Consider the following 12623-nt stretch of genomic DNA (forward strand, 5'->3'; position numbering starts at 1 on the left):
AGTCAGGGGGTGACATAATGATAACACATTGAAACAGAATAATAATGGGGGGTTTTGTCTTCTGAAAATGAATACGGTATATATCTTACACATAAATGAGCAAACCTACTTAATATGTCTGTCTGTATGTCTGTATGTCTGTCTGTCTGTCTGTCTGTCTGTCTGTCTGTCTGTCTGTCTGTCTGTCTGTCTATCTATCTATCTATCTATCTCTGATTTCTATTTTCTTGGCCACCGTCGGACTGACAGCAGAGGTCCAGAAGGTGAGGATATATTAATTAGGTCATTATGGCCGATTAAATGGGCCAATTAGTGATAGCACTACCCACAACAGCCAGTAGGTGGCACACAACACACACACACACAGGCCGATTGTGATTGCATGCTCCAAAGGCTGTCGGCACTAGCTATACTGGTAATTAACTCCCCAAATGAGCATACGTGGTATCAGTAATTAGTGATAGCACTACCCACAGCAGCCATCAGATGGCGGAAACACACACACACACTCACACACATACATACAGATGGACAGACAGACAGACAGTGATTGCATGCTCCAAAGGGTGTCAGCAGTAGTTATACTGGGAATGAACTCCCCAAATAAGTACTGTACTGTGGGATAAGTGATACGATTTTAACGAGCAGCGCAGCACCAAATCGGGCTCCGGTGATGGACAGGTGAAGACTAGTCTCCTGGATGTCACGCTGAAGTCGTGATGACAGGGCGCGGGTGTCACAGCAGCCGTCACAGTGCAGACCTAGGCTACACTGCTGCAGACACATTCTGTTATTTTGGATACAGCACATATAGGCAAACAGGGACACGCTGAACTCAACACAGTGATCAGGAGGCGTTTGTGTCTGTCATTCTATAACGCACAGACGGTAGAGGTAGAGCACAGGGTCACAAATTAATGGCGGCTCGGGGCAAAATGGATGACAGGGGGCTTTTAAATGTCCCCGTCAAATAAAGAGATAACTTTCTGCATTTTAATGTTATTACTCTATATTTGCATGGCACGCCTCGGAAATCGCCAGTTAGGCATCGGTACCTGCACACACCCCCCGCACCCTCCTCCTACTAGCATTATTTACCTCAGTGACAGGCAGCGCAAGCTAGCTGGCCTGTTAACTGAAGAACATGGAGCGTTTTTTAATATTCAAACCACCCACGGAGTCAGAACTAAACAGATCGAAATGAAATAGATACAGTTGCTGACCCTCTCCCAGTCTGCCCAGGACCTAAAAAAGCTGTCAAAGAGTCTACTATTGTGGGTTGCAAGATGACTGGATAGTGACATGTACCAACAGTACATCTGGAGACATTTTACTATACTCCCAGGCCTGCCGAGAGATGCCACCTCAATGAATATTGGTCTGTCATGCAACAAACAGTAGAGGAACCAAGCTATTTCCCAACATCATCATCATCATCATACTGTATACAATTTAGTAAGTGGGTTCCGTCTGTCTATATGTGTCTCTGTCTACATTGTGAGATTTGGGATGATTTTGGTCAGTCAGTAATGATGTCACTGATGATGTCACAATGTCTATGACATCATGTCACTCAAGCACTCGGTGATATCATCAGTGATGGTCACTCGAGCAAGTGTGATGTCACTGATGATGTCACAATGTCTATGACATGCGAACTTGAGCAATTGTGCGCTGAGTGATGTCACTCAAGCACTCCATGATGTGATCTTTTTTACAACTTTGTTTATTAATTTTTATAAGAAAATAAAGACATCACAAAAAATACAATACAGAACACACAATACAATACAAATAAGATAAAAACAAAATGGTGGTGATACACAAGAAAGGTATGATACATGATATCGGATGCAAGTTATATGGAGATGACGGAAGACACAGTCTCATACATTGTATTTACCCAGCAGGTTGACAATGGGTTGCCAAATTTTCTGAAATACCCCTTCTCGGTTTGAGATAGTAAATCGGATTTTCTCTAGATGCAACACATTTCCTACTTCCTTAAGCCACATATCAAATGTAGGACAATTCTCAGATTTCCAGGACTGTAGCAGCAGTTTTCTGGCTAGCAGAGTGGATAGAGAGATGGCCTGGGCCTCATATATCTATCTCTCACCCTGCCCGGCTCAACTACACCAAACAGTGCAGTTAGGGGATCAGGAGGAAACTCCTTATCAAAAGCTTTAGAGAGAAAATCAAATAAATTACCCAAAAAAGTTTGCAACTTATGGCATTGTATAAATAAATGAGATAGAGTTCCCTCATCTTTCAAGCATTTCACACAGAGGGCTGAGGAATCTTTGAAGATCCTATGCAACCTAGAGGGAGAAAAGTGCAATCTGTGCACTACTTTGAATTGTATCAAAGCGTGCCTAACATTTATACAACTACTGTGAATATTGTCGATACAGGCTTCCCACATCTCATCCGTCATTTCAGTGCCCAATTCTCTCTGGCAGCCCTCCTTAAACCAATTTGATGATGGGCTATTTACATTCTGAAAGCTGCCATAGAAACGAGACACTGCGCCTTTAATGAAAGGTTTAATGGACAAAAAACTATCCAAAGCAGCATGGTTAGGTTTCTGCTGATATTGGGGGACATGAGCCCTTAAGAAGTGACGCAATTGTAAAAAACGGAAGATATGTGATGGTGGGAGTTGAAAAGCCTGCTGCAATTGTTGAAAAGAAACGAAATAATTATCAATGTATAAGTCTCTCAGGGAGACAATGCCTTTCTCCCTCCAGGCTGTGAAGACCGGATCCTCCAGACCTGGTCTAAATGCATGGTTAGAGCATATAGGGGTGTCCAAGTACATTTTAGGGGCCTTCAGCGTCAGTAACACCTGAGACCAAACCTTCAAGGAGTTATGTATGATGGGATTATTCCCGTACACGGCACCTTTAATCCTTATTGGACTATTAAGGAGTGCTGGGAGACATGAGCCCTTACAAGAGAGATGTTCAATCTGGAGCCAGCCAGGCATCTTTCCTAGGTTACAACCAGGAAGGCAACTACGCCAAAAAGAAAACATATTTAAATGAGCAGCCAAATAATAAGATCTAAATTGTGGGTGACCAAAACCGCCCTCACTCCTATCCTTACACAAATGCTTTTTGGAGATTCTGGGCGTCTTACCAAACCAAATGAAAGATGAAACAACAGAGTCTAGCTTCTTAAAGCATGATTGAGGGATGCTCACTGGAAGATGTATAAGAACCTAGGCAACGTTACCATTTTTATAGCATTAATGCGGCCCACCATTGAAACAGGCAAGCTCTTCCAGAACTCTATGTTTCTCTCCAGTTGTTTCATTTTCTCATCCCAATTATGCTTCAATAGCTGGCTCAGTTTTCTTGTTACTGTAACACCCAGACTAGTGAATTTATCTAAGACAATCTTGAAGGGGGTAGTCTTCAGGAATGCCTTATCTACCAATTGTGATAAAGGCATTAGGTCACTCTTTGCCCAATTTATCCTATAGCCCAAGAATGAGCCAAATGTGTTTATTAGCTCCAGCAAGGGGGCAATAGAAGCTTTGGGGTCAGAAATGAATAAAATAACATCGTCGGCATAAGCCGAGACCTTATGAGAGGTACCCTGACATGTTATTGGGTGTATTTCAGGACTTAACCGTATACGTGTGTTGGATGTGTTGGATATGTGCTGTTGTCCTTTTAAATGTTTTTTTTTATTTCTTTTAGTCCCTACCCCCTCTCCCTCAAGAGGCTTGCCTTTTGTCAGGTCGCCATTGTAAATAAGAATTTGTTCTTAATGACTTGCCTGGTTAAATAAAGGTTAAATAAAATAAATAAAATAAAACGTGAGGCCAGGGGTTCTAGCGCTAAAGCGAAAATAAACGGCGAAATTGGATCCCCTTGGCGTGTCCCTCTATATAGCCGAAAGGAATTAGAAATGTTTTGGTTGGTAATCACGGAGGATGTGGGCTCTTTATAAATTACCTTTATCCACTTACTAAAAGAGTCCCCGAAACCAAATTTAGCTAGAACGGACATCATATAGGGCCATTCCATTTGATCGAAAGCCTTTTCGGCATCAAGGGAGATCACAACGGAGTCTTCTGTACTACGGGCGGGACTATACATAATATTGAAAAGTCTTCTCATGTTAAAGTATATATGTCGATTGGGAATAAACCCAGTCTGATCTGAGTGAAATTTTTTAGCAATGTGACCTTTGAGACGATTTGAAAGTATTTTACTCAATAGTTTTGTTTCAACTGGAAGGAGAGAGATAGGTCTATATGAGGAGACTAATGTAGGATCGCGATCCTTTTTAAGTATTACAGAAATTTTGCCATGGTAAAGTGAACTTGGTAAAGTGCCCACATCTCTAGAGTGATTTAACATACGAAGAATAAGGGGACCCAACAACGTACTATATGCACACTGATACACTTGAGCAAAGTGATGAAAATTGGCCTGGAAATTATCCAAAATGCCCCAAAACATATTTCACAAGGGCAAAAAAAAAACTTGTTAAAAAAAGTTAATTGTAGAAGATCAACACTGTTCCTCTCATTTTGATGTTACCCTTCAGAGTGTCAGACAGTGGGCTACTAATTAGTCTCATAATGAAGAGCAACTTAGCCAAAGTCATGTGATGCGGGAGGATTCTGTAGAACAGAGTGGACTCTCCTCCTCGCCCTCCAAATGACCATTGTGGATGTTGCGGATGTTGGCTTCTTAAACTACTAGGCTGCCCGTAGCTCACTTGCTCTTATGACATCACTGACCACTGCGTGTCGTGGCCTCGCCTGCTCTATGACATCGTAATTAGGGCAATCACCTAATTAAGAAATCCGGCTCCATTAGGTCACCCGCACAGCCAAGGGGTGGAAGACATCGTCTCCGTCTGGTTCCTCCCGATTCTACACTCCCTTCTCTTATATAGAAAATAAATAAAGCTTGCACACTGCAAAGGCTCCAGTTTAGGTGTTTTTATTTGACACCGGTGGTTACGTTTCGGGCAGCATGCCCTTCCTCAGACTTCTCTTATATAGCCTCACACTGATGACATCACTGATGACTTCATCACTATACTATGGCCTCAGCCTTAGGGCAATCAGCCTTAGAGCATTTTTTAATTAGGATAATTAATCTGCTCTAATTAATCTGGCTCCGTCAGCGTCAGGTCACCTGCACGGATGCCCTTTACACACTCTGAAGGTTTCAGCCCGATCGCACGTAAAACGGCATAGCTGTGGCCGAACACAAACAAACATTGCCCACATTCAATTTTATGTATACCTGTAAGCGTGATACTTTACGGGCCAGTCTCTGTATCCACTAGGCCACCCCATGGGTCACCACATCAAATATATTTAAATAGACTGCATCGTAGCGTAGGAGGGGAAAATATCTCCGTCGAGTGCGGCGGTTGAAAAAGTCTGAAGAATCTCTTTTAAAAGGCGACTAATGAATGCAGAACTGCTCTGAGCGCATGCATGATTGACTTGAGGCCTCCTCTCATTTATTTCACATCCATTCCTATCACGGCCCGTTTGCAGGTCTGACCCGTCTGCCTAGGCTCTGGATGACGTCAAATGGGATCATCTAGCAGTGATCCCAGGCCTTTCCTTCTATTCGCTCCTGGCCAAGCCATCAGACCCAATTTGTCCCGTCAAGCTTCGCCGCCTCCAGTCTGCCTCGTCTCACGGTTCAAACCCACTGTTAATTTCTGCTACCTTACAGCTCAAGGACAGCGGTTCATTCACCGGCGCTTGGCAAACCATTCGGGCTAGGTACAGTAGTACCACTCTTATTCCCCTGAGAGGCTATTAGCACAGAGCTCCTGTCCAAGCCAGCAAGTGTCTGCTGCCATATAGTCTACCTGAGCATACAGGCATGCTCGACCTGCAGAGGATTTGTTTGTGGGGACTGAAATAAAGATGCATCGCTATTATTAGTATGGTGACGCTCGGAGTCATTTATCAAGTGGTTCAACCAAACTAGAGCAGATGTAGGCTAGATTGTCCCAGAGAGGGGGCACTGGGGGAAGGGGGTGGGGGGAGAGGCTGCAGGCTGCAGGCTACCATTATTACCGTTAGGCCTAAGATAATTGAGGGTTAGCTACACCAGTAGTGGCAGGTATCTGCTCCATTCATTCAAGATAATGAATGGACTAGGCAGGCGTGCTTAAGCATGGCAAGAAATCGTATGAATATTGGCTACGAAAATGCTGTGTGTAATACACTATTTTCGTCAAAGAGCCGATTAGCCGAAGACTGGACACTTTTATCATAGCTGAATATGCAATATTCAAATATAATATGCAAATATAACAACAACAACAATAACATATTTGCTTAGATCCTGGGCAGTTTTTGTTTGGGCTCCCTCCCAAATCAGGGGTGTTACTGTAGATCCGCAAAGATGTAAGTTATTAAACAAACTTCTCTTCCTGGCAAGAAGATGTATACTATTAAATTGTATCCAAGAAAAAACCCCATCTGTAACGCAGTGGTACAGAGAAATCTTGAGAGTACTTCCTATGGAGAGACTCAGTGCCAGAATAAAAGATAATGAAAACAACTTTATGAAAATATGGCAGCCACTAATAGATTACCTCCCCCAGGATCTGAGCGATATACTCCAAAGAGGAAGTACGGCGGTAGTGAAAAGTGCCGGAAGCCCTCTTATGTTTCACTTGAAATAGAAAGTTGCGTGTATGAAGAGAGTATGTGTGTAAGTCAGAAGTACCAAGCAACTGTATTGTGTGTGTGAAAGTTATCCAAGACTAAAATTGTCCACCAGCCAAATGGCTAGTGAATGTTAAAATTTTACCAGCTATTCTCAATGTTGTTTTTTTGGCTGAGTGAAGCAAATCTACCAGCCACTTGCATTTGTCTGGTTGGCTGGTGCTAATTTTGGACCCTCTCTCAATAACACAAGATTTACAGAGCAGGACAGTACACTCAATTAAAGCCAAAAGCACAATAACCCTGTAATTGTCTATAAACATATGGAATATTTGTAAACAATAAAGGGTTTAGCCCTGAGGGATCATTTCGTCCCAGGCACAACGGCCAAGGTACATAGTGGACCTGCAAAGAGGCTCTGGCTTATATGGGCCTCCTGAGCTCTGGGCCCCTGGGCCTGGGCAGGTCCCTTCCATTCCATCCATGAGGGAATGGAAGTAGACTACAGTAGCCTACATGTAGCCTAGTAACTCAGTCAGCTATGAGTCAGCTATGTTATTTTTACAGTTGACTTTTGTTTAGTCGCTAAACAAAAGACAGCTGATTTCAAAAAGTCTGCAACAGAAGTTGCTCATTAGAAAAAAAGAACTGCTCAAGACAAGCGAGAGTTCAGACAATAGTTGTCGTTAAAAAAAATGTCCATGTGTGCCTCAGCCCAGGGAAAGGCCTGCTGTAATGCTGCCGCCGAACCAATTAATTTTGATAGATGGGAGTGGACTGCTGCTTTCAGACCGGCGGGAGGAATATCGCGCTCACCGCGGGACTTGTCGTGCAAGGATAAGAGATAATAAATGTGAACTTCGCACAGATGCGATGTGTGAACGAACGACTCACAAAACCTGCATTTATTCAGGTGCAAACAGTACAAAGATATGCCACAGGAATTGCGGCTGTAACTTGTGAACAAGTTGTCCGAACGGCTGCTGTGTCACTGGGAGCCTGTGTGGGCGCCGAGTTAACCCTCTGTCGCTGTCCGCGGTGCTGAAGCCTGCCTCAGCAACTTAATTGCGCTAACAGGCTATACTGAGGGAGCGCTGTGGCTTTCTATACTAGCTGTCTCCTCTTGAGATGTGAAACAATTTTGTTTTGCCCTGAAGTTAAACTCTATATCTGCGCAGACTGGCGTGTTATAGGTGCCCCCTGAGGTCCATGTAATTAAAAGGCTATGCGCACCATGAACAACAAACAGAAATGTGGAACAACTGCAACTGTGCAAAACTGTGTCTACATGTTTCATGACACACTGGAAGCTGTTAGAATCCATTGAGTTTAACAATTGGATTTTTGCAGATAGACCCATTAACTGCGTCAGAAAATACAATGTATGTCTAAGCTCATGCATTCAAACAAAACAAAACAAAACAAAAAAAAGATTAGGAGGTTTAGAAATAACCATTAGGGAAAAGAAACTTACGAGTGCCGTCAAACCGTGTGGCTATAGTGTCCAGAAACGTGTTCTGCGGCGCTAATAATCCCTTCATCACAGGCATTTTCCCTCCTTGATGTCGAAGTCCCCATCAAAGTTACGGAACAGAAGGTGCAAGTCGTCCAAACGTGTGAGGTGCGCCCATTAAAAGCCACTGAACCATAGAGGAACAGGGTCCGGTAAACTAAGAACAGTACGATGCCTATCCACTGGAGAGTGCATGTGATGCGCGCACCCGTGCGACTCTGGAGCCTATGTTGCGTGTGGAAATGACAAGAGAAAATGATGCCCGCAGGTGCAATTCAGGTAATAGCCAGGGACGGCCGTGAGAGAGTGAGACTCCCTGTCAGCATTGCCATTATTATGCCGCTGGATTCAATGATCATCTCTCCACAGCGCGCAATGGTGGGAGACATCAATCACTCTCAACAACTGTGATCAAAGCGCAAATGGGGATGTTTCAGTATATCAGAGACACACTGTTACAGCAAATCAGAGACAGAACTTTTCATGAATTTTTATTTCTTTACGAATTTGTGTGTTTTCTATTTATTACTCTATTTTCCAAAAACATCGGTTCTACTTTTACACTTGTTTCTTTTAAGCTTTCTTGAATTCACAAACTCTCATCATCGCAAGCTGTTTTGTCGTCATACGCTTATTTTTGTCACATAATAGGCAATAATATCGATCTGCAACTGCGAGACACAATACACAATAGCCCAAAAATAGCAGTCATCTATAATCGCTGCTGTAATGGATAAAAGTCGCAGTAAGATCATGTTAATGAAAGAATGGATGGTTTTTATTATATGTGTTCCTTCTAAACCTTTTCCTGATATGGTACTGGCATTTAGTAAACATAAAATAGTCATTAACATTAGTCAGTGCATATGGAGACAATGGAATTTGGGGATGTTGAACCTCAACCAGCCCAACAGTGCTTCCTTGCGGTGCAATAAACTTGGCGACATTACGCAAGAGAGAGTGTGTGAGAGAGTGAGAGAGAGAGAGGGAGAGAGAGAGAGAGAGAGAGAGAGAGAGAGACTGGGGAGAGATATAGAGAAAGCAGAGATAGAAATGGACAGATTGAGCTTGAAAAAAGAGCGAGAGAGAACAGCATTTGTTCTAATCTCAGATCAATCCCATAAAGACAATTACGCACAGACAGTAGAGTTAAAGAGCAGAAAATCAAGCAAAAACAGTTAAATATATAGTTGCACACCTGATTACTGAGTAAATCCTTACGGAAAGAGATCATTGCGGGCCTGTTACGTTGCTGAATCGGTAGTGTGACTATCAACCTGTCCGGGCTGCTCTCTCTCCAAGCCCACACCTAGCTGTCTGGCGCACAGACCACAAAGAGAGGGAGGGAGATGTCGCGTGTTTTTAGCGCCACCCGCTGGTGAAATACAGCCTTAGACTCACACACACACACACACACACACACACACACACACACACACACACACACACACACACACACACACACACACACACACACACACACACACACACACACACACACACACACACACACACACACACACACACACACACACACACACACACACACACACACACACACACACAGGATCGAATGGAGATGTTCAACCAACAGGCCTATCAGCTGCATGGTAGCGCCCTCATGTGGACAGTAAAGAGATGCAGTACTTTCAACTTATGTTCTCAAGTGCAGGTAGTTGGGAAAGTTCAGGATTTTGTCTTGGTGACATTGATCCCGAGACATATGGTCAATCCACAATAATAAATAAATACCTATGGACACACATGCATAGGGACAACAGGGCCATACATTCAGTTCAAGAGAGCAGTTCAGGACATGCAGCACAGTAGACTGTTGCAGATTGGTTCACAATGTTCCAGTTTTCAGAACAGCACCTGCCGCTTCTAAAAATGAGATCTACAGGGAAACTGGGCTAGGCAAAGATGAACTAGTCAAATGAATAAACAAATAAAGTAAAATAGAGGAGTTTCATTCCTAAATTAGATGTCACAATCTGGGGGGAAGGGGCAGTAGACAGCTACGTTTACAAAATGATTCATAACCAAAACCTAAATAATCATGATATCTAAATGATCCATGGTAACCTCAATCACAATATCTCAAGAGACACTAGGGCCCATGAGTTTGCTTTAGCCTCCTCACTAGAGCATCCCTCTGCCATGCCGTAGGTTCCGAGTTTGATTCCCAGCTGCGGGGGACTATACAACACAGGTTACACTTACTTCATAAAATGATAACACCTTCACAATCTGAATCCGATGTACTCTAGAGATATTGAATGGTGAGTGTCAGGTAATGATGCGAGGGCCTATTTTGAAAATGAACTCTTCCATTGTAATTTGAGGGTCACCCCTTCACTGGTATGGAGATACATTTCTGTCTAAAGAAATAATGTGTGCATTTTGAAATTTCTCCACTGCAAAATCACTATTTGCAAACCCAAACTCTCCAAAGTTGGACTGTAACTAAAGATCTGCAAGTACAATCCTCATGGTAAAATGCTACAAATCACCACCATGTGCACCTTCAGTTCCCTGGCAAGCAACAACATAGCTGGAACCAGTATACATGCACCGAGACAAGCCAAACACAGCAGACAGAACCAAACTGAAATCTAGGTCAATCCCATCACTAGCAGTGCTACAGCATGGCAGCAAACAGCAGAAGTCAAGCTGCCTCCTACTCACATCCTCAACAGGAGACAAGAGGCTGTTTCAACCGTTATGTCATTTTGACAAAGTGAAGTCAGGCGCTCTGAGGCCGGCTGACCCTATGTCTCCTCATTGGCCTTGTGCAAAAACAAATAGATACATAAACATATACAGATATTTGAATAATCTCCCTGAGGTGAGACTCTGTGGAGTAATTAAGTATGGAGAGATACTTCCATAAACGTGTCAGCTAATTAAATTAAATCAGACAGCCAACACACAGTGATGCTTCACCTGAGCAATTAAGCGCTTAACGCATCATTTAACCCTGATCACTGCTCCAAAACATGTGTGTGTGTGTGTGCGTGCATGTGTGTGTTTGTGTGCACGTGCACGTGTGTGTGTGTGTGTGTGTGTGTGTGTGTGTGTGTGTGTGTCATAGTTCTGAGTGAAGGGATAGTTGAGTAGCAGTGACTCATTGTGGCCCCCGGCGTTACCTCACCAAAAGCCTGTCTAAACCCACACAGATCAGCCCGGGTGTTTTTACCTACAATATTCAGCAGTCAGTCAGCCATCAATCAATTATTCAACGCACTCAATCAAAGGCTATAAATGTGTCTGGTGCAAAGCAGTAGAACAGGAGTCCAGGAGTCATTTGACACCTAATCTGAAAAAGTCAAACAAAGCGTATTTGAAGAAAGGCCCAACCCAACCCAGGATCCTATAGTGTAAGATATAAGAAGAACAGGGGAGGGAGGCAGTATAGGAAAGTAAGGTTTAAAAGCAGAATAGAGAATCTATTAAAGGTTTAGATTGGAGGCAGGTTTACAAAACTAAGGACAGTGGTTCTCAACTTGGCGTCTAGGGACACCCAGGAGGGAGTTCCAGGGAGTCCTCAGCAAATTGATGAATTGGAAAACCACCATTATTTCATTTGGATGACTGTTTTGGTCATAGAGTCACTGTTATGTCTGCCTAGAATACAGATAATGAAGGAATCCTGGACAAAATGGGGTCCGTGGCCTGAACGAAGGGGTCCTTGATATGGAAAGGGTTAAGAATCTCCAGTAGTCTTTGGAAGCAGTATGGGAAACTAAGATTTGTAGGTTAGATATTAGAACCAATCTAATGACGGTCGATAACAGTTCAATGTTACTTTGGAAAACTGAAATGGATTCTACCACAAATACCACAGAAACATGCATGACCACCACTTCCACAACACCATTTAGCCAGTAGTGCGCAATTATAGGTTTTCTGATCACGTGTTATGTAATTTACCTATAGATTATATGATTTCTGATCACATGTGTTATGTAATTTACCTGCAGATTATATGATTTCTGATCACGTCTTCTGTAATTTACCTACAGATTATATGATTTCTGATCACATGTGATATGTAATTTACCTACATATTATATGATTTCTGATCACGTTATGTCATTTACCTACATATTATATGATTTCTGATCACATGTTATGTCATTTACCTACAGATTATATGAAATCTGATCACGTTATGTAATTTACCTATAGATTATATGATTTCTGATCCCATGTGTTATGTAATTTACCTACAGATTATATGATTTCTGATCACGTTATGTAATTTACCTACATATTATATGATTTCTGATCACATGTTATGTCATTTACCTACAGATTATATGAAATCTGATCACATGTTATGTAATTTACCTACATATTATATGATTTCTGATCACGTGATATGTAATTTACCTACAGATTATATGATTTCTGATCACATTTGTTATGTAATTTACCTATAGA

At 42.5% G+C, this 12623-nt stretch overlaps 1 protein-coding gene across 1 annotated transcript in view; it reads right to left on the reverse strand.

The window, feature by feature from the left end:
- kcnh8 (potassium voltage-gated channel, subfamily H (eag-related), member 8) overlaps positions 1 to 8214 on the reverse strand; it is a gene marked incomplete at both ends in the record, with an annotated part of 88066 nt that extends 79852 nt beyond the window's left edge. The window contains one exon of the mRNA XM_083645977.1: positions 8139 to 8214. Coding sequence (XP_083502103.1) covers positions 8139 to 8214 — 76 coding nt within the window. The remainder of the gene's footprint in view (positions 1 to 8138) is intronic.
- Between the last annotated feature and the right edge of the window lie 4409 nt (positions 8215 to 12623).

Source organism: Poromitra crassiceps, assembly GCF_964638095.1.
Source record: "Poromitra crassiceps genome assembly, chromosome: 11".
NCBI classification, from domain to species: Eukaryota; Metazoa; Chordata; class Actinopteri; order Beryciformes; family Melamphaidae; genus Poromitra; species Poromitra crassiceps.